Genomic DNA, 23,335 nt, shown 5'->3' with positions numbered 1-23,335 from the left:
ATTTTTCCTTTGGAGAACTGAGCAACCCAAGTGAGAGCATGTAGTTTGGCTGGTTGTGCAGACTTAAACGGGGGAAGGAGTCCCCTTTACAATAGTTCATATTGAGTTGTTATAGTGTATTGTGCGTATGCTTCCTTTTTGCATTATTAGCATGGACAGAGAGTATCAAATCTGGGTTTTATAATAGTATGTTCTGTAAGTCAGTGTGAGGCGTCAATAACCATGATGCCATGTCTACACAGGTATGGTGATCTGTACCGTTGTCAGGCAAGGGTAGCAGGATTGGGCAAATTGTAGTGCTTAAAGTGGAAGTTAGAAGGTATCATGGAGAGCAGTTTACTGGACGATTCCTCAGAGCCCCATCTTGTTATTATTTTAGTAATCTAATTTTTAAAGACTTCCCCTGATGGAAAAGCAGACTGGACTACTAGGTGGAGGCCTATTAAATGATGGGTTCAGCAGCGGCAATTCTATTTTCCATTGCCCTGGTTGTTTACAACGAAGGCAGACATTTGGGGGCCCAGTCCTCCTGAGTGGAGGACCTCTAGGTTCTGGCTTGAAATGTGTCTGTGGAGGTCCTCTCCACCCTTGGAGCTGTTGTAACTGCAGGGCCATAAATTTATTGGCTTTTTGAATTTTATATTGCACGAAGCTCTTTTCAAAATGTTTAGCTAGGGCTATTAATTTAGTAAGAGGGGCAGCTTCCCAGTCCAGCTTTTGTATCTCTTTATTAGGATACTTCATTCGGGCTGGAGCCCAGTAATGAATAAGGAAGTCAGCATTTTTTCTATGCCTGCATTTAATTAAAAAAAAGTCCAGAATGTTTCACAAAAAAGGTTTCCAGTCTTATCTTATAGTCTGAGACTGGCTCATCTTTTTGGTTGTTGTTTGCAAGGTTGAATACCCATCAGTATTGTGTGGAAATGCTTTATCAATACTTTCAAGTAGGTCTTGGGCTATTTTTCTAGTGCATTTTGGGCCATTCCTGGCAGAGTGATTAGTATGTGGGTCTTATTTTTTTTAAACTATTGTCTCTGCTGTGAGTTGTTTTGTTTTTAAAGATTTTATTGGGGAACTGGGGAAGGGGAACAGCCAAGTTGTTGTCCTTCAAGTCTTAGTTGTGGAGGGCGCAGCTAGCTCAGCTCCAAGTCCAGTCGCCATCCGGCCGCCCTTCGGCAGCTTGCGGCCGCTCAGCTTAAGGTGCCGTGTTCAATCTTAGTTGCAGGTGGGCATAGCCCACCATCCCATGTGGGAGTCGAACCCCAACTTTGTTGTTAGGAGCATGTGCTCTCACCAGCTGAGCCATTCTGCCACCTGTTGGCAGCTCAGCAGCAGCTCAGCTGGGGCGCAGCTCACTCGCCCATGCAGAATTAAACCGGCAACCCTGTTGCTCAGAGCTCTCGCCCTTAACCAACTGAGCCACTCGGCCGGCCCCAGTATGTGGGTCTTTAATATTGCTTTTGGGATATTCCCATTTGGGTTCAGCCATTTATTTTTGGGTGTTGCCAAGTCCTAATGTCATATGAATAAATTGATAGAGATCCGGGAGTCCTGGATTGTAAGCTCCAATTAGAATTCTAAATTCCTCATAAAATTTTTGAGGATTCTCTTTAAGATGTGGGAAGTCTTTGATAATGGCCCCAAGTTTTGCATTTGATCATGGAGAGAAGATGGTTACATTTGGTATTACTGGCTTAGCAGGGGGCTTCCCTTTAAAAGGCAATTTTTTAACCTCTAGCTCATCTTCAGAGTGAAAAGGCAGTTGAGTACAGGGATTAGTAGGTTCAGAATATTTTGGGAGAGGAGGGTATGGGGAAGCAGCTGTTGGAGCAGTCAGAGTCAAGTTAGGGTACACTTCGTTTTAGATTCACCATCAGCTTATTGCTTAAACTGTTCATTTGCCTTTTGTAAATAATCTTTTAAAGAGACAATTTTTGTTTCATTTAGTTCCTTAGAGCTTCTGCACATCAATAAAAAATACATCCCATTTTTTGGGGAAATTTGGGGGCATTTGATCCTTTTTTCTCCAGAGCACCTCATAAATGGATAAAAAGTTCCCTACTGTGACCACTGTGATTCAAGATTATCTGTGGTGAGGTTAACCTGCTGGTTCAGAACAGCACAGGGTCTGGACCCATAATTTTTATCCATATGGTTAGCTGGGGTTCCAAGTGGAAGAGTCCCAGCTTGTTTGGAGTCAGAGGAACCCATTTTTTTTTCTTCCTTGTTACTTGATGCCTTGCACTGGACTCAGGCTAATTTAAATTAAGTTGGACCCAGTCTGATGCCAGGCCCAGCCTGGTTTCTAAGTCAGATCTAGTCCAGCTTCTTTTAAGTCAGCTGACCTGAGACCCAATCTGAAGAAAGAAATGCTCAGATAAATTTGGAGAGCTCTTTTAAATGAAAAAATTGTGGAGCTCAGATACCTGTGACGACCACACGCAGTGAGAAAGGCAGTAAGTTCAGTGGGCTCAGTGTGCAGCTTCACCTGGCTGCTGCTTGCTCCTGGGGGCTGTTGGGGGTCTCCATTGGGTCCCTCTTCTGACACCAGAACTGTTGAAAGATGAGGCATATTAAAATTTTAGGAATTTATTTGAGTAAAATTCAGTTCAAATGGGGCAGCACCAAATCAGACGTGGTTAGAAGTGCTCTGGTGTCGGGAGCTGGGGACAAATTTTTATAGAGAAAAGGTGGAAGCAAGGTAAGGAAATTATTGATTATCTATAGATAGCTTAAACCCCAGTTGGCTGTTTGTGATTGGTTGTCCTTAGGTTTCGATTGTGTAACCTTGATGTATTTACAGGCTTAGATTTTGGGCTGTCATGTAGGCATCACGGCTTAGAGCCCCTCAGTCTAATGACCTCTGTGTTCAACTAAGTTACCCATACAAATGGAATTATGGGCCTCAGAGTCATGTGATAGCGATTCAGAATATGCTTATTATGTTAATTGTTCAATACAGGTTATTATTCACTTATTTATTCTTTCCACAATTACTTACTGTATGCATGTGTGCTGTGTGCCAGGCACTGCTCTCTGTGCATCTGTGAATAAAAAACAAAGTTCCCAGATCTCATGGACCTTATCTTCTGGTAAGTACATGTTGTAAGTAAGTTACATGGTGTTTTATTGTAGATGTTAAGTGCTATGGATTATTAGAAGATTAGGAGTCTTGGGGATGAAGGGAGTGGGGTGAGCAGTTCCAGTTTCTCATGGGGAGTGTGAAATTTGAGCAAAGACTTAAGGTGGTTATGGAGTTGGCCCTGTGGATACCATAGGGAAGAGCAATCCAGGCAGAGGGAACAGACAGTGCAAAGGCCCTGAGGCTTGAGAACATCCACCTTGAGGAACTAACTGCACGGAGACCTGTGTGGCCTGAGTGGAATGAGCAACAGAGAGTGTGGTCAGGAATGAGGTCAGAAAGGTAACAGGAGCCAGATCACATAGGGACCTGCAGGGCATCACAGAGCCTTTGCTTCTTATACTCTGAGTTGGGGAATTTATGCAGGTTTTGAGCAGGAGTGACATGATCTCACTTTCGTTTGAAAAAGCTCCCTGTAGCTGCTGTGTTGAAAATGGTCTTCACGGTGCAAGACCAGTTAGGGGCCAAGTTAGAAGCCTTTGCCGTGAGATGATGGCAGTCCTGACCTGGGGAGGGCACTGGTGGTCATGAGTAGTGATCGGATTCTGGATGGGTTTTCGTGCAACTTAGAATACAAGATGGCAAAGTTCTCAGGATTCAAGGCTCCCAACAGTACCTGTGTGAATCTTGTTTGAGGAAAACCTGATGTGGCTGAGAGACATGTAATCATGATTCCATGTTCTTTTCCTTCTGGGATTTGTGTATGTGTGTCTGCGCGTGCGCACAGGGCATGTCTCTCTCCAGGCCAGTGGTTAGCAGTCACATAAAGCAGGCAGCTAACAGAGCCCGTGTTAGTTTGGAATAGAAAGTTAAACAGTGCTAAATGAAACTAACTGGTCCTAACAGCTTCATGCATTTCCTTCTAATAAAGCCAGAACATATTTTTAGTAAAAACATATGCTGTTACTCAATTAATGCTTTTTGTAATACTCTGATGGTAAATCAAAGATAAAAATTCAATTTTCTCGTTCTGTTCCTCTCATGACCCCGTTTGTGCTCCTTCTTTCTTAGACTCTGAGATTGCTGATATTGCGTTATGTAGTTTTCCCCAGATTTTCAAATAGTTAATTTGAAAATGCGGTAGCAGTTTGAGTTGTCTTCTGATATGGGCGTGCAATTCATTTTCCGTGCAGATCATGATTTCAGTAACCTTCTGTGCTTGGAGGAGACTTGATAACCATAGAGCTAAATTTCCCGTCGCGTCGCGGGGTCTTTTGAAAGCCCGCCAAAACAGTGGTTCACCAAGGTATTAGGTAGGGCACACACAATTAAGTCAAGTTACATGGCGGGTGTCCAGGAGACCTCAGTTCTCAGCCAAGGTGACCGTTCAGGTATGTCATAAACTATTTTGTTTTAGCACTTCTTGCCTAATCCTCACAATGATTTTGTCAGTTGATTCTTTTTTTTTTTTAATTTTATTTTACACTTGCAAGACTTGTGAGGAATGAGTGTATATTCTCATTCTTGTGCTGTGGCTACCGTTCACACTGGTTACTAAGACCATTTCTTGGCTTGGCATGAGGGGAGCAGAAAGTAGCTTCATTTACTCAAACCTTTTTCCCTTTTATACTTTCAAGTCTGTGTCTTAGGAACTCCGATTTAATTTTATAACTCAGTGATCAGGGCAGGGCAAGGTTGGTTTTCTTTCTTGGGTTTTTTTTTTGTTGTTTTTTTTTAGAAGCCTGGGCTATTTTTGAAGTGTTGTGACCTTGGGAAGAAAAGTTTTTCTGTATCTGCCCAGTAAGAGATATTTTTAAGGCGAGTCTGAGTTGTAGCTATGTATTTTTAGACCGCATTTTCATGTGGCATTTATACTTCGGTGGCATGGTGGCATGGAAATTTCTCTTCCTAGCCTAGGATTGAGAATACAGGATTTCAGTGTTGGCTCTGTCCAGTTACTGTACTAGCGTAGTGAGCCTCACTCTTGTCATCTGTAAATGGGCGTGAGATACAAACCTACTGTCTACCTCAGAATTGGTAAAGATCAAGTAGCCCGCATGTATGAAAGAACTTTGCAGACTCTAAACGTCCCTTATGTCGCTGGTCTCTGTGCTGGGTGGTTACTACAAAGCTTGTGTCTAGGAACCCTTTATTTCTGTCCTTAACTTGCTATGGGGTCTTGGGTAAGTTGAGTGATGCAGTTTTCTCGAACATAAGATAGGGGTACGCGTAGGGGCTGGCAATGAAGGGAGAGTCAAACTATGGGCTCCCTTGGTGCAGTTCTAGATTAAACATTCTGTGATTTTATGTTTGTGTGTGAGGCATCATTGCTCATTTCTCTCTTCTTCCTCCCCCTCCCCGCCCCGTCCCAACTGTTAAAAATTTCAAACTTACAGAAAAGTTAATAGAATAGCATAATGAACACTCCTGTATCCTACAGCTAGAGTCAATGGTTGTGAATGTTTTGCCCCATTCGCTTTATCATTCTTTACACATTTCTACATCAGTTTTTAAACTTCCATTTCTGCTTGCTTTCATGTGCATTCAACTATTCTCTCCTTGTAGAGTTTAGCAAAGTTAGCTGCTACTTGGGCTGTGGCATGCGGGGTGAAGTTGGAGCTTTATGTCCTTCTGATTTAATCAGTACCTTTTTTTGAACAGGACGAACTTACCGCTGTGAATGTAAAGCAAGGCTTCAACAATCAGCCGGCCTTCACGGGAGATGAGCACGGCTCAGCCAGGAATATTGTAATTAACCCATCAAAGGTATGCTAAGTGTCTTTCCCAAAACTTCTGAAAAAGTGTGTATACAAGGTGTGATCAAACAACGGTGAATGTTTTAATTAAACGTTTATTACAGTAAAAGACACATTGCTATTAATTCCCCTCAAAATACCCCCTTTCTCACTTCAGACACACTAATGCCATCGTTCTTGCCATTTCTGAAGCAGTTCTGGAAGTCCTCTTTCGTGAGTGTCTTTAGTTGCGCTGTCGTGGCTGCCTCGATGTCCTGAATCATTTTGACTTGGGGGAAGAGCCAGAGGTTGCACGGTGCCAGATCCGGTGAATAAGGTGGATGAGGACACATCATAATCTTGTTATTGGATAGAAATTGCCATATACCAGAAGCGATGTGTGACATGCAGTGTTGTCATGATGGAGGATGATTTACAGCACACTTTAAAACACACCTTCTCTTAACCGTAGCTCACACCCAACTGACTGCACTGAACAAGTTGCAACTTGTCACGCACTGTTACTAAGGTTTGACTCGCTGCTTCCCGTATTGAAGACCCCTGCCTTTCTGTTGGATGGCACTCAGCAGCAGCATTCACCGTATGTTTTGATCACACCTTGTATGTGACACCCTTGGGAATACAGGTTGCTAAATGAGCGTTTTTTTTAAATCACAATCCATATTCAGAATTTCCCCAAATATCCTGTAAGCTGCCCTGCCCTGGGATCCAGTCAGGGATCACAAGTATTTGGCTGTCCTGTCTCTTCAGTCTCCGTGAGTCTCGTACAGCATAGCTCTCCAGCTTCCCTCATTTTGTTCTCGGTTTTTGGGGCAGCGCTTTCAGGACTCCCATTTTAGAAGAGTCTAGTCCAGTTATTTGTCTTGTATCTTAGTCCTGTATTCAAGATTTGTCTCGTTATTTTCTCATGACAGGAGCCAGGTTAAATATTTTTGGACAAGAAGGCTACATTACCTCACATCAGAAGACATGCAATGCCAGTTTGCCCTATCATTGGTTATAAGTGTGATCACCTAAGGTGGTGTCTGCCATCTCTTTACCTTGTAAACGTGGTCATCTTTTCCTCATAGTAATCTCTATAGGGTGATACTTTCAGACCGTGAATATCCTATTCTCCAATAAAATTTCATCCTATGATTTTAGTATCAACTGATGATTCCTGCAGCATGATTTGTTTTGCTGGTGGTTGCAAAATGCTGTTTTTTCTGGTTATCATTCCTCATACATTTATTAGTTGGCATTCTTTTGTAAAGGACACCTCATTTTTTTTAGTATCACTTTTAACTCCTGGACTCTTTCAAATCTGAGGTGTTATCTTCATTTTTCTTTTCGATGCCAGTGGGGGTGCCTTTAACCTGGCTCTTGGGTCATTTTGACATCCCCATCCCCACTATCCTTTGAGCACTTTCTCATTTCTTACACAAGAACACATCCCAGGTTCATCTTGTTCTCTCCCCGCCCCGCCCAGATGTGGGTGCTTGGCATGCTCCCTGCTACTAGAGTGTCATAACTGCTGAGCCCTTTCAGTGGACTGAGATGGGGAGCATGTTTAGATTTCTTTTATTCCCTCCCTCCCTCCCTCCCTCCCTGCCTTACAGACTCCCTCCCTCCATCAGTTCTAACTCAATACCCTCGGGTTTTTTTCTTACTGTTGCCTGTTTCATCTTTGAGTCTCTTTTCTCCCAAAGAGAGAACCCTTCCTCTCAGCAATATCAACATATTTATTCATTTACTCTATCTTATAATACACATAAAAAACTTTCAGAATAAATTATACCAATATCTCCAATAACAAAATTACTATGTAAAATTTTCAAATGTTCTGCAATACTTGTTTTTTTTTTTTTTTACCTTATACTAACTTTCATTAAGAATACTTAGTCAGAATGTTGTCTTACAAAATTTCTTGAATTAAATCTTTTTTTTTTCCTGTGTGGTATGTTAACAATTATATATATATATATATATATATATATATATATATATATATATATATATATATATATATAATTATTTGTTTCTGTTTTTATTCTTCTAAGGTTTGATTTTCCATCCTTTTCGAGTTTCTATTTTTCAAACATTAAAATATTTTTATTAATTTGAAAACATCATACATACAAATAAAAAGAAATCAAACAAACAGACAAATTTCTATATTTTTTTCCTCTTCCCCAGAGATAACCATTATTAAGGGCTCGTGTATCATTCCAGATCTCTTTTTATGTGTGCACATGTAAATGACAAACACATGTGTAAATGATAATTTGCTAAACTGTCAACTGAAATAATTATTTAAATGATGTGGAAAAAAAATAGAAGCATTTTTGACAGATAGTCCTATTGACCAAACACAATGTTTTTAGTTTTGTCTTTTTCCAATCTTGACACTTTTTAACAGTACAACCATAATTATGTATATGTTGTAATTTGTGTTCTACTTTTTTTTTTATTGTGCTAAAATATATAACATAAAATTTACCATTTTAACATTTTAAAGTATACAGTTCTTTGGCATAAAATATATTCACATTGCTGTGCAACTGTCACTAACTACCATTCATCTCTAAATCTTTTTCGTCTTCCTTAACTATTATATACTTTTAAAAAAACTAACATTTTTTGTATGTACTTTTCCTGGAAGAATATTGCTTGCTTAGAAGGTGCATCAATTTGCTAGAGCTGCTATAACAAACTACCATAGACTGGGTGGCTTAAACAATGAAATTTGATTTTCTGAGAGAATTTCTTTTCTCACAGTTAAAGAGGCTGGAAGTCCAAGTTCAAGGTGTCAGTAGGTCTGGTTTCTCTTGAGGCCTCTCTCTTTGGTGTGCACATGCTGCCATCTTGCTGTGTCTTCATATAGTCTTTTCATTGTGTACATGCATCTCTGGTGTCCTGTTGGATTAGGGTGCCACCCGTATGACCTCATTGAACCGTAATCACTTCTTTAAACGCCCTGTCTCCAAAGACTATCAGCGCTTCAACATCTGAATTTTGGGAATACACAATTTAGTGCATAACAAAGAATATGACTACTGTGTGTCTCTTCATGTGAACTGCCAAATTGTTCTCAGTTGTATCAAGTTTTATATCAGTTTAAATAACAGTAAATGGAAATATCATCCATTACAACTTCTACAGCTATCAACATTCCTGTGAGATTTACTCAAGGAATTAAACTTTCTGAGGGGAATTTGATCTATAAATATGAAATATGTGAACTATAGTATAGCCCCTAAACTTTTTCCATTTCTTATCAGATGAATTATTTTTCAAATAGCTTTGGATGGATGGAAACAAGTTTTAATTTAAACCTTTTGTCTTATACCTTGACTGAGAGAGTAAATTGTTATAAATCTTATGGAGGGCCATTTAACAATGTTCATGTTCATTAAAAACATACGGTGAATGCTGCTGCCGAGTGCCATCCAACAGAAAGGCAGGGGTCTTCAATACGGGAAGCAGCGAGTCAAACCTTAGTAACAGTGTCTGACAAGTTTCAACTTGTTTAGTGCAGTCAGTTGGGTGTGAGCTACGGTTAAGAGAAGGTGTGTTTTAAAGTGTACTGTAAATCATCCTCCATCATGACAACACTGCATGAAAATTACAGAATCGTGAAATCTGAATTCTGCAAATTTATCTGAAACCTGTAGCTGAACATATATGAAATAATAAATAGGAAAGGCTATTCATTTTAATGTGGTTTGTAACAGCAAAAGTTTGGTACAAACACTCCAAATGTCCATTCACAGGGTCTTGATTAAATAAAATGTGGTACATCCACACAGGACATTATTATGTGTTAATAAACATGAATGAGGAAGCTTCCCGTACACGTTGGGAAGGCTCTCAGACATTTAGTAATTGTGCATGAGTGAGTATAAGAAAGAGAAAATATATTCGTGTTTGTGTGTGTTCACATGAAGAAACACTGGAAGAACACATAAAAACTCATCAAAGTTGGCTACTTGGAGTTAGGCACTGGGGCTTGGCAATTAGACTCTTTACTTTTTTTGACTTTAGATTAATATGAATATATTGCAATAAAATGAAATGTGTGATCATGTTTTGATTTTATTTTTTTGAGTTCCTAATGCACATTGTTTTCTCTCTTCCTTTTCTTGGGAATTTTGACTTTGTTTATAGTATGCAATTGTTCAGAAGGTTTGTTAGAAAGCAAAAATACATACAGTCACCATGTTCCATTGCTATCATTAATTATGTAGAATGGAGCATAATTGTAAAACAGATTTCCCAGACTAGTTTTAAAAAAAGATGTACACCTCTGTTTATTTTGATTACAATGCTCATACACAATTATGAATAAGAGACATTTTAAATATAAAACAATTTGCATATGTATGTGTTTTGTGGCCTTGGTGCAAAGATCAAACATTGATTGAGACATTTAATATTAAACAATTTGCCACTATTGGCTGCTTGTTTTAAAACAATTGGTTTTTGCTAAATTTTTGCATTTAATTCTCTGGGCATTTTGTAAACATTTGCTTAAAAAATACACTGTCAAGTTGTTTTTTTAAAAAGTAAAGCTTATGGCCGGCTGAGTGGCGCATTGGTTAGGAGTTGGCTTAGGAAGCCAGCTCTCAGCAGCAGGGCCCTTGCTTGGATCCCACATGAGGGCCAGTGACACTGCACCCTCTACAGCTAAGATGGTGAACAATAGCTCGACCTGGAGCTGGACTGCGGTGAGTCGCTGGTGACGGCATAGGTTGCAGTGGGGCTGGCCGGCAGTGGGTGTGATCTTTCGTGAGCTGGTGTGAGCCACTGTCAGCGGCTGTCTAATGGCCAGTGAGCGACTGCCTCACCCGGGAAGAACACAATGATAATAACAACATGGGTCAGTGAAGCAATGTCCTCCACAACTAGACTGAAGAACAAAAGGACAGCAACTTGTCTGTTCCCATTCCCTGATTCCCCAATGCTGTTCTTCTCCCCCAATTCCCCAATAAAATATATATAAAAAAAAAGTAAAGCTTAGACTTTTTTCCCCTAATTACTCTAATTTTTATTGCCATATTACATCAACATACCAAAAGAGACTTCCTTTTAATTGTACATTAACCACAAGGATCAAGGATTTACAATTTGTAATAAAAATAGTTGTACAGTACCAGCTTTATACCCTGGTAAATAAACTTGACTAATTGCTTACAACTGTGTTTCAACCTGTAGACTAATTGTTTGACTCATGAGCATTAACTAAGGTAGTCATTTTGCTTCCCCAGAGTAGGCATTTTATTTAAATCATAGTTGACACTGTCTTCTAATCTCATTGGAAGTATTTATTAGAAATTGTTTCTCGCATTATATCATTAAAGAATTCCCAGAGAATATGTGAAGCTTTGATGGGATTCTTGGAAATTCCAACAGGTTTTCTTGGATTTATTTAATTTTTAGGTATTACTTTATTCCCTTCCTGTTTGTCCCCTTTCCGTCTTTTTTTCTCTTTTAATCTGGTTAATATGAAAATGCTACACTAATTCACAGGCGCTCCCTTTGCTGCTCTGCTCCATTCAGAACAGGTAACAGCAGCTTTCTCTTGAAACATTTGTGCTCTGAAATTGGCAGCCCCATCAAATATGTTGAATACTTAATTTAATTGACTTCTGTATTTGTCATTTAAATAAATTAAATTTCTCTAGACTCTTTTTAGAAAAGCACGAAATGTAAATACAGCTTCCTTTCCAAAAATATGTGCTATTAAGATGAAACAAGAAAAAGAATGATTACTGTGTGGATTACTTGGTTTTCTGTTCTTCTATGCAGCACTTCTGGGGAAAATTAATGGGTGTGTAGTATGAAAAAGGAGAAAAGTAGAGCTGCAGATTAAAGCAGAACCCATTCTCTTGACATTTATTCAGGATGTAATTAATTTCATCTTGCCAGAGATTTTCAAAGGCTCTTATTTTTTCTTTCAACTACTTGTTAACAGCCGGACAAAGTTGCTGTGGGAGTTTTTGCATTCTGTTAGGATAAGGAAATGAGAACTCTTGGCTTCAAGGGCTAAAATTGCCATTTTCTTTTCTTTTTCTTTTTAAAAGATTTTTATTGGGGAATTGGGGGATGGGAACAGTACTGGGGAATTGGTGGAAGGGGAACAGACAAGTTGCTGTCGTTTTGTTCTTCAGTCTAGTTGTGGAGGACGTTGCTTCACTGGCCCAAGTAGGCACCATCTTAGCTGTAGAGGGCAGTGTCACTGGCCCTCATATGTGGGATCTGAACCGGGGCCCTCTGGCGTCCCAAGCCAGCTCTTAACCACCGCACAACTTGACCGGCCTGCCATTTTATTTTCTGATGCGCTGTTTGAAGATTTTCCATTAAAATAATAAAAATAAAATACTAATATACATTACTAACATACTTATTGTCTTTAAACTTTTTGTTTTTGTCTCTCATTTCCTCAGATTGGAGCTTATTTTAGCAGCATATTAGCTGAGAAATTAAAGCTTAACACTTTCCAGGACACCGGGAAGAAGAAACCACAAGTTAATGCTAAAGATAATTATTGGCTGGTTACTGCTCGATCCCAGAGTGCAATTCATAGTTGGTTCTCTGACTTAGCAGGAAATAAACCACTTGCTATTTTAGCAAAGAAGGTATTCAATTTTTCTTTCATTGTTTTAATTATGGTCTTGTAGAAATGAAGGTGTTTGAGATAATGTTCAAGTATGTATTTCTTTTCCCCAATTCTCTCCGAAACGCACAGCCTCATTGGCAGGTATACTGACCAGGTGTGTGCTGTACATACACTGTTTTCTTTCCCCTTTGTTTTGATGGCATGTGCTGCCTCCAACACCCATAGACCTAAACATTCCATACAGGAATCAGTTTATGTGGAGTTTAGGTAGACAAGGTTTTAAAGTCAAGAACAGGCAATGAGACTTTATTGCTATTATATCTTCAGTTTGCTTAGCCCACGATGTCCAAGGTATGTTATGTGAAAATTCTTGCTTTGGTGTTATTTCCTTGTCTTGAAACATAACCATCTAAATGCTTTAAGCTAGGTCTCCTTCCTCACAAATGGGATAAAGATAGTGATTCTGTGTGTGCTTGAAAAACTTCCTTGAAAAAGTGTTAGAGCAAAATAGGCAGGTTTATTTCTAGTTCCCAGCTTTTTTTTTGGGAGCGGGTGGCGGGATATTGGGTGAGGTAGGGTAGGAGGGACGGTTATTTTAAAATCTTTGCCTTTGGTCATTTTTCTCAAGCGGGAAATAATACACAGATTCAACAATCTTATAGTCCAAACAATATAAAAATGTCTTTTGAAATTTAGATGAAGGATAAAAACCCCACTCTTAGTCTTGATCTCTAACGTCTTGATCATCTTTCAAGTAATCCCACAGGTCTTTCTCATCGCTCCTGAAACCTTTTAGTTTTAAGGGTGCCCATCTTCCGTTCCAGATATTAAGTGGTCATTACCTGGCTTGGTGCAGGCCCAGTTCAGTGGGGATCTCCTCTGTGTATTTGCTTGTGTGTTTTCTAAAGGAATTCTTTGAAAATAGTACCCATAGCTCCCACTGGCTTTATTTTGCCTCAGTGTCCTAGCATTGTGTTGCCTGTCATAGATTTCACTGGTTAAAGGCAACTGAAGTCCTTGAAAAGCACACCAGTCAGCATCTTGCTACTCAGGTGGTGCCTCTGTCCCAACATAGGCTGAACCGTGTGGCATTTCTTTTCTAGTGGTGAACGTTTACCAGGTGGGCCCACTATCTCCTGTGAATTATATCTGAAGGCCATGTAAGCCATAGGGCATTCTTCGATATCCTCTGACTTTCTAACAATGGTCCATACCCTCCATGTTGGTTAGTACCTTCAACTCCCAGGGAGCCAGCCTGACGTCTTTCTTTTTAGGTTTTCCTTTTTTATAAGCTTTTAGAGTGCATTTTGTGGATATTTCCTGAAAGTGAATACTGGTGAGGAATCGATGCCCTTGCTTTAGGGGTGTAGTGGTCTCATCTTTAGGAGGGAGATGAATTACAGTGTGGTGTATTAGCCATTGTTCTTCTCTCTTTATTAGGAGCTGCCTCTGGCCAAGTCAGGTGTTCCTCAGGTAAGCCCTGACGTTCATTTTTTGCAAAATTAAAGTTGTTTTCTTTATAAAACCATTGACTATACCTTGAAGTATTTGTTTCTTGGGCATTTCAAGAGTCCGTCCCTCTCCCATCCCCTCTTCAGTCATCTTCTTGAGATGGGGAGAGCTCTTTTAGAGCTGGGTAAAAGATTGCATTCTCTGCATGTTCTTCATATTAGAACATTTACATACTTCTTTAATTTCTGGTATTTATCTGTGAGACGGTTTAATGCAAAAGACCTTCCTTTTCCTGCTAAGACCCTGAGTCATCTTCCAGCTCTGATCTAGAGTTCAAAATAGTTTCCTGTATGGGATGGATCAGGTTTCTGGCCTGGTTTTCTGTTACTATAAAGCCCCACAGCATTTCAAGTATGCAGCCACGTAGAGGTCAACAATGGCATGTAAAGGGCCTTTCAACTCAGTCATGGGCCTAGTGGGATTTGGAAAAGGAGCCTTCTGGCCCTTGGGGTTATCCTCCTAGCTCTTGAAGAGATCATGAGTTATCACATGTTCATTTCAGGTGACTTTGATAACTGTGGTTTATGGGATTTCCTTTTGCCTCTACCACTGCTAAGCGAACGGGGGATGCTGACGGTAACGTGCATTCAGGGGGAAAGGTGACCCAGGGATGGAAAGCCATCACATGCTCGATGTCTTAGTTTCCTTTTGGTACTTGTATGCTGCCCTAGCTTGAGTTAGAAACCAGACAGCTGCCCAGTGATTGCCTAGGTTGAGCTACAAGTTAAAGTCGGATGGTTCCTTTGTTGAAAATGGAATCCATCACTGTAAGGACGTCATACTTCAGTCATGTAGACATATTTTCCTTCCTGAGTTGGCCCAAACTGTAAATTTGACAAAACCATCAACGTGCCTTTTCCTTAATTAAAAAACTTCCTTCACGCATGTTCTTCTGATTTGAGTCAGCCATTCCTTAGGGCTCTGCCATAGGGGCGATGAGCTGAGCTAGAGGTTTCCTTCTGCTGTTAATGAGAGACCTGTGGCTCTATTTTGTTTGCTTCATCTAGACATTTTACATAAAAATTTTTTTCTCCTGTCAATTGCTATTCAAAAGAAATCTTTTAGGCGTCTATGAAAGATACTATTAATAATGTTTCTGTGGAGATGCTAAGTTTACTTTTTGCATTTGCCTATTTTTTAGGCTTTGGATTATAATCTTTTGGTATGTCTGATTAAGAAGCACCCTGACCTTGATAGTGGAAATTTAACTTACTGATACCATACTGTTACGTTCTAGTGAAAAGCAGCAGCTCAGGTCTTGAAGTGAAAAGCCTGTGCTTTTCTTTTCCCCAGCTTACACCACAGTAAGTCCAAAGCCTTGTTTGGGCTCCATGAAAGATGGGCCTTGTAAGCTAAATTTTCAGGAAATTCTCTTGTTACAATGGACCACTCTGGTCTGCAGAGAGGAAGCCTTACTGCTTTGGCCTGTGATGTTCATCCCCCTTTCAGTCAGGTTTGGGCAGGTTAGTTGCCTCTGTCATGGAGATTATGCTCTAGAGTCTGAACCCAAGGCAGGAACGATACACGGTCAAAAGTCTATTAATTTGCTCATAAGATACAGTATATGGACACACTGCATCTCAGTGTCCAACCCAGCAGCTTTTCCTTCAGCATTAGAGCAGCTTGCTGTTTCTTTCGTAAGAACCAGATGAAATTACTTTTTTTAATCAAGTGAAATCAGGTGACACTGCTTTGTTTTATAGAAAAATACTTGCCTTTTAATTCTAGGATCACCCTTTATACCAAATGTGTGAATAGTTAAATTTGTAACATACGTATGATGCAAACAATCCACTCAGGGAGGATTTGGTGAGCTAAGAGAAAAATGCCATGTTATATGAATCAATTGGCTGGTTTGAAGCCTTGATTTCCAACACAGAATCAAGCAAGAATGCGGGGTGTAAAGACCAAGGCTCTCGATGTCCATGGTGTGTTTAGGACCCTCCTAAGAGAGGGTCACGTCCATGGTTTGGAAATACTTTGGCTGGCATGGAGAAATGTTTGAAACTGGCAACAAAATAAAAATTTTTATAATTTTGATAACATGTAATTCTTTTGTTTTATCCTAGCCACCCAGTGAGGTGGACAGGGTTGATGTTATCACATTGGTAAATGAGCAGCCTGGGAGTGATGAGTTCCAGCCAATAGGCTGGGGCCAGGAATGGAGCTCTGAGGGGCTCCGCCCTCATGTGGGGGGTGTGCCTGACTCGTCTCACTGCTTCCATCTGCATCGCAGCCAGCAGCATCCTCTTTGTGTACTCTTTCACTCCACATTCAGAAACTGAATAGATTATATATAGATGACTGGGCTCTGCCTTGGATATTTATGAGGAATTCTTGAAGAGTGGATTAACTCTTTCAAACCATTCAGTGGTACATGGAGATGCTAATTTGCTAAATAGTACCTCTGTGGTCTGCAAGAAATAATTAACTGTCCCAAGTGCCTACTTTCCACTTGTGAATTAAGTATCCAGCTATTTCTAGCTCAGTGTTTATTAGGCAGATTCACTGATCCATCATTTTAGTCTCTATTTTAAATTTTGGGCTAATGGCACTTTTAGAAGCTTTGTGGAAATTGTTATTGTTATGAAATGGTATGGTTGAAAAGCTTTATAAAAAAAGTGTTCTTGGATAAAATGTAAAGTGGGGACGTTTTTAATTTGATCTGTCCATTCTAATTTTGAGATGCACTCTTTGGAGGACTGTTATGAAATTATTTTTTCTATTTTTTTTTTTGATACAATGAGTAGCTTTCAGCGTCTGAAAGTTAGAAAATAATTTGTTTTTGTAAATAAGAAACAACTGGTAAAATTGTGTTGCCAATGTGGTTAACATAGTTTTGATTCATTTTTCTTAATGAAAATTTGTTTAACATCCATCAAGAATATCCTTTTTTTTTTTTTTTTTTTAAAGGATATTCTTTCTTATAGCCAGCAGGAACTTAACAGTCTCTTTTGCCTAATGAAGAACATAATATGTGATTGTCATAAATATGTTACATCTTTTTAGGTTCCGATCCTTAGTAAAAAAGAAGATGTTTTTGCATATTTAGCTAAATATTCAGTGCCAATGGTTCGAGCGACGTGGCTAATTAAGATGACCTGTGCCTATTATTCTGCTATTTCTGAAGCTAAAATTAAGAAACGTCAGGCTACGGACCCCAATTTGGGTAAGTAAAATGGTATGATACATGTCACGTGTCATTATTGATCCTACTAGTAATTGTTGCCTGCGCCCTCTGACACCGCCCAGCAGGTGAGCATTGAGAAAGTGCCTGGTGAGGCCAGAGGTCGCCGGTGGTGCCGATGAAGAAGCTGGTCCTTGTTCACCCCAGTCCCGAATTCTGGTTCCACAAGCAGGTCCTGTCGATATCACCTCTCGAATGTGTCCTGTATCTGAACACTTTTCACCACCGTAGTTAATTGAAATTCTGGTTTAAGCCACTGTCACCTCTTGGCTGGGTATAGCAGCAGCTTTCTACCTGGCCTCCTGCCTTTACTTTGGCTCCTGACATCCTAGTCTCTCCACAGCTGCCACACTGACCACTAAGCCTAAATCAGATTACATCGTGTCCCTGTTTATAGCTTTATGATAATTTCTTATTATAATTAGAATAAAGATCCAGATTCTTTTCTGGACGGCCATTGAGGCCAGGCCGTCCGTGATCTGCCCCCTGTTCTGGAGATGTCCCGGCCACACTGCTTGCCTCCTGTCCTGCCACATGCCACGCTCCTCCTTTCTCAGGGCTTCTGCATTTTCTCCTCCCTGGACTTGGGTCGCTCTCCTCTAGGATGTTTGCGTGCCTTCTCTTTCCTGAGGCGTTGGCTCGAATGTCATTTCCTCAGGAGGTTTTCTCTGGACACCTATATGGCATTCCCTCCTTTTCTCCCCTTTCTCCCAATTATGTTCTCACATGTTATTTTATTCACAGCATATTTGGTTGTCTGTCAGTCTCCTTCCTACACACACAACACACACGCACACATGCACACGCACACACTCACGCTACGCCCATGGTGGGTATTTGTTGAATGAACTGAAGGGAAAGTGTTTTTAGTCAGTCTTCCCTCTTTTAGTGGCTAGATAGTGACTCCCTGAGGTGGTGCTAAAACATCCTTTATAAAACGTTTCATACTTCATTAGAAATGTACAGAGAATTACATATAAAGATGCCCATTTAAAAATTAGGTTTACAGATACTTCTTTATGAAATGGAAACGTGTATGATTTTATAAAGGAGACCCCAACTACAAAGCTCTGAGGAGCAGGGACAGAAAGTGCAAGTATTCTTAGATGCCTGGCATCTAGATAAGTGAGTTGGGCTGCAAAGTGGCTGGGAGTGGTAGGGGCCCTGATGAGCTGGAGAGCAGAGCCCAGTTTAAAAGCATGAAAAGTTAAATTCAAAACAAAACAAAAATGTGGCCGAACTCCATGGCCATCACTTCTGAGTCCGGCACATCTCACATGTGTTGAAACAAGCAAAAATGAACTGTACTTAAAAACTGTACTGTGTATACGTATACATGTCTAGAGAAAAAAAGCTGGGAGGAAATAATCCACAGTTAACGGTTGACTCTGAGTGTTGTTTTCACAGTAGTCTTTTGTTAACTCTGTACTTCTGAGTTCAAGTGTTTCATCAACTTGTTATTTCATCATCAGCTTATTATTTTATTGGTTGAAACAAAAGAAATGCTCCTTTTTTATTACTAAAGTAACACATTCTCATTACAATATTTTCAAATGGTGTCGAAGTAGATACAATACAATTTTCAAGTTTCCCTTCTCCCTTCCTCCATGTTTTCCTTCTTGAACTTTTCCTTCATTTCTTGTACACACACACACACACACACACACACACACACACACACACACACACACACAGACACACACACACACACACACACACACACACACAGACACTTCTCCTTATTTATACATCTAAATCTCTGCCTCTATTGCATTTATTAATACTTCTCCCCGGAACCTAGATAATCTAGTTGTTCACTTGCCACCTCTGCTTTGACTCACAGTCACCTAAAACCTAATGTATATAAAATCAAAGTCTTGATTTCTCATCATTCCTAAACTGGCTCCTTCCATGGGCATCTCCTTAGTGAATGTTATAGGTAGCCACTGGGTGGATAAAGGTAAAAGCCATATTGTCATTCTGGCTTTTTTTTTTTTTCTCAAAACTCTACATTCAGTCCCTCAGCAGTCCTGTCCTGTCAGCTTTACTTTCAAAATATAATGAGAATCTGACAATGTATTCCTCCTTCCTCTGCTGCTACTCTGGCCCCAGCCACCACCACCTCATTTGCCTGTGCTGCTGTGGGGGCCTCCAGCTGATCTTGTTTTTGTTCCTGCTTCTCTGACAGCTGTCTACTTTGTAGCTAACACATAAAGGATGCCTTACTCCTGGCTTAGTATCCTCTCCTGGCTCCCTGTCTCACTCAAATGTCCCCCTCGGCCGAAACCAGTAGCTTGCGTGCACGTTGCCACCGACCGCAGGGCCTTGACCCATGGGTGCCACTTTCCCTCCCACCCACAGATGTCCACGTGGCCTGCTCCCTCCCCCAACTGCCAGTCAGCTCAGGTGGCACTTCCTAAGAGAAGCCTTCTCAGACCACACCGGTCACAGTATCATCTCCCTGTCACTCTGTTTTCTTGTCCTGCTTTATTTTTCATCATAGCTCATGTTATGTTTAAAATAAATTTATTGATCACCTGTCTCCCACCCCCTCCCAGCTATAATGTTTCTCCATGAGAAATGTTGACAGATGTGTTGAGTGCTTGGTCTTCTAGGACAGTATTTGGCACACAGAAAGTGCTCAGTAATTTTTAACATAAATAAATGAATAATTAGGCCTGAAGTGTGTGTGTGTGTGTGTGTGTGTGTGTGTGTAATAATTTGCCCCAATTCATAACTGGAAACTTCCAGCATTACCAGCTACAATGGAGCGACTATTCCTCCATTCCTTAGATTCTCATCATGTTTTTTGTAACTTGTTTCTGTCAGTGTTGTCTTTGATGTTCACTTGAATCTGATCTTAGCTGTCATTAAAAGGCAAAAAAGGATGAGCATGCAAGAATGAGTCACCCAAATGAAACACGAAACAATGTAGGACAGATAAAAATCTGATTGGCCCTCATCATTAGCGAAGTCACTTGTTAGGAATCCCAGATATGAGTGTATCACCGTGCCGTGTGACTCCTGCCCGAGGGAGGGAAGGCCAGCTGCAGTGTCCAGCTAGGAACATCAGGGACTCCTCGTTACAGTCATTATGTTTACCATTCATTTTCTTACCGGTGTAACCAGTTGGTTTTGGGGGAGGGATTATTTTCTGCCCCCAAAAGCTAAAATTTCTATTAACCTGCACACCCACAATGGATGGTTGATTAGGTTCACCCACTAGCTGTCTTTTTTTTCATATGCCATGTAACTTGTGATTCCGTTCTTTGACTCAGTTTATTTACAGAGTGCTACAGTTCATGGGTCTTATTCAAGTGTATCAACAAATGTGGATTTTAAATCCATGAAGGTCAAGTGCCTACATATAATTTCTCATGGTAGAGGATAAAAGCTTTGACTGAAAAAATTTTTAAGGCTAAAATTAAAAATATTTTTTAAGATTTTTATTAAAATATAGCTAATATGCAATATTATATTTCATGTATATACCATAGTTATTTAACATTATATAACTAAAGAATTGATCATTATGATAAGTTCAACATAGCAACCATCTAACACTATACCATGCTATCACAATATTACTGACTATATTCTCTATGCTGTATATTACATCCCATGACTTATTTGTTTTATACCTGGAAATTTGAACCTCATTTCTCTTTTTTAACTCCTTAAAATTTTTTTTCAGTTACATTTGCCATTCAATCTTATTTTATATTTGTTTCAGGTATATAGCATAGTGGTTATACATTTATATAATTTAAGAAGTGACCCCTCTGACTAGCCTAGTAGCCACCTGGCACTATATATAGTTATTACCATATTATTGACTATATTCCCTATACTTTACTTTACATTCTTATGACTGTTTTGTAGCTACCAATCTGTACTTCTTAACCCCTTCACCTTTTTCATCCTTCTATCAAACCCCCTCCAATCTATCACCCCAACAAATCTACATACATAGTTATCATAACCTTATTGACTATAAAATTTAAAATATTTTTAAATGCATGAATTTTAGGATATCACCCCTACCCTCTCAGGTTTAGCGTTTCAGAAAGAGCTGTGGGCCTGACTTGTCCCAGCTCTGCCACCAAGTATTTGGGTGATTGAAAGCAAAGTCCTTAGCCTCTCTGGACATCAGTCTTCTCAACCTTGAGCCCCAGTCATGCTGCCTTTAATTGTCGTGTCTTTTTAAATCTGGAGCTGTTCTTTAGACTTTCTCTCTCTCTCTTTCTCTTTCTTTTTTAAATATTTTATTGGGGAATTGGGGAAGGGGAACAGTGTTGGGGAATTGGGAAGGGGAACAGTCAAATTGTTGCCCTTCAGTCTTACTTGTGGGGACGTGCAGCTAGCTCAGCTGCAAGTCCAGTCGCCACCTGGCTGCCCGTCGGCAGCTCGTGGCCGCTCAGCTCAAGGTGCTGTGTTCAATCTTAGTTGCGGGTGGGCACAGCCCACCATCCCATGCAGGAGTCAAACTGGAAACTTTGTTGTTAAGAGCACATGCTCTTACCAGCTGAGCCGTCCTGCCACCTGTGGGCAGCTCAGTGGCAGCTCAGCTCGGGATCAACTCACTGGCCCATGTGGGAATCGAACTGGCAACCCTGTTGCTCAGAGCTTGCGCTCTTAACCAGCTGAGCCACTCAGCTGGTCCCTAGCCTTTCTTTTTTTTGACCTTGATATTTTTGAAGACGACAAACCTGCTATTTCGTGGAATGTCCCTTGATTTGCGTTTGTCCAGTTCCTGGTGATTAGATTCAGGTTGTGCACTTTTGGTGGGAACACCAGGAAGCGATGCTGGGAGGTCTCAGTACATTGTATCACAATGTATCTTATGGTGGTGGTAACTTTGATCATTTGGGTAAAGTGGTCCCTACCCAATTTCTCCATTGCAAAGTTACTACTTTATGCTTTGTAATTAATAAGTAATTTAACTATGTACATATTGATTTTCAATATCTCTATTACATGTGTTTTTAAAATGCAGATGTCACAATATAATATATGAAAAGAGCACAGATTTTCAAATATCTGATCTTTGTTTACTGTCACCCTGTTACACCTGATACCTTTCACTCTTTGCTTTGTTTTCATTACTTTCTTCAGCTTCTTTAAGCAAATTATACAGAAAGTTTGGAAGCATTTGGTTGTGTAGACATAGCCATAATGTCACAAGTTTCACACTCAAAGCAATACAACCAAGCAAGTACGCACATATATGTGTGTGGAATTGGATTCAATTACGTACATTTCAGGAGATTGACTTACAGCAATAGGTTCTCTGTGCTGGCTGTGATAGTGAAAAGAATCATTCAGCAAGTTTGGGGCAAGATTGACTATTGAGTGTCACCCTTTGCTGGTGTTGGTTTTATACCCCGTTGTCTTGATGATGATTCTTAGGATTTGTAAAGTGTTTCTAGTAGAAATGGCCTTTATTCCTTTGTAATAGAAACATATGTTTTATTTTCCGTTCCTACTTTCAGAGTTGGAACAGAGCTATAAAGCACTGCTGTTTGATTTCATCGGAGTTTTTCCTAAAGTAAAGTGGGCTAATGGCAAGAAGGGAGCAGGCCCTGGTGTGAAAATTCTTTAAACATAGCAGCGCAGAAACCTCCGTATCGTTATGCAGAATTATGGATCTAACATGGAGATTAAATGGGCTACTGCCCCGGAAAGCTCGCATCCCGTGAAGACACACCCAGTGGTGTGTACCCAAAAGTGAGAGGGAGACAAGGGGCCCTGGGGTTTTGGGCGAGGTGTCGTGTAATTTCAAGGAGGATAAAGAAATATTTGACTTGGGTAAATTTTAACGTCAGGGCAGAGATTTTAAAATAGAGGTGAATTATGGAAGCTTGGAGGGAGAGCTTGTCATTCTTAGTCCTTATGAGACCTAAAAAGTAAAGAAGAACAGGTTATAGGTGGACATGATGTTTAGAAAATGCTATCAAATAGGGCACTGTTGCAGACTCGAGGGTAAGCACACCAGGCATAAGATACAGTTAATTTCAGATATTTTTATTTTGAGTTGAGTGATGTTCGTTTTATTTTATTATTTTATTTTATTTTTTTTTAAAGATTTTTATTGGGTAATTGGGGGATGGGAACAGTGATGGGGAATTGGGGGAAGGGGAACAGACAAGTTGCTGTCGTTTTGTTCTTCAATCTAGTTGTGGAGGACGCTGCTTCACTGG

At 40.1% G+C, this 23,335-nt stretch overlaps 1 protein-coding gene across 1 annotated transcript in view; it reads left to right on the top strand.

Moving 5' to 3' along the window:
• MED12L (mediator complex subunit 12L) overlaps nt 1-23,335 on the top strand; it is a 350,111-nt gene that overhangs the window by 27,938 nt on the left and 298,838 nt on the right. Inside the window, exons 2-5 of the mRNA XM_019661307.1 lie at nt 5,744-5,848; nt 12,264-12,455; nt 13,877-13,909; nt 16,958-17,117. Coding sequence (XP_019516852.1) covers nt 5,744-5,848; nt 12,264-12,455; nt 13,877-13,909; nt 16,958-17,117 — 490 coding nt within the window. The remainder of the gene's footprint in view (nt 1-5,743; nt 5,849-12,263; nt 12,456-13,876; nt 13,910-16,957; nt 17,118-23,335) is intronic.

This window comes from Hipposideros armiger, unplaced genomic scaffold (assembly GCF_001890085.2).
Source record: "Hipposideros armiger isolate ML-2016 unplaced genomic scaffold, ASM189008v1 scaffold_344, whole genome shotgun sequence".
NCBI lineage: Eukaryota > Metazoa > Chordata > Mammalia > Chiroptera > Hipposideridae > Hipposideros > Hipposideros armiger.
This window is presented reverse-complemented; position numbering and strand designations above follow the sequence as displayed.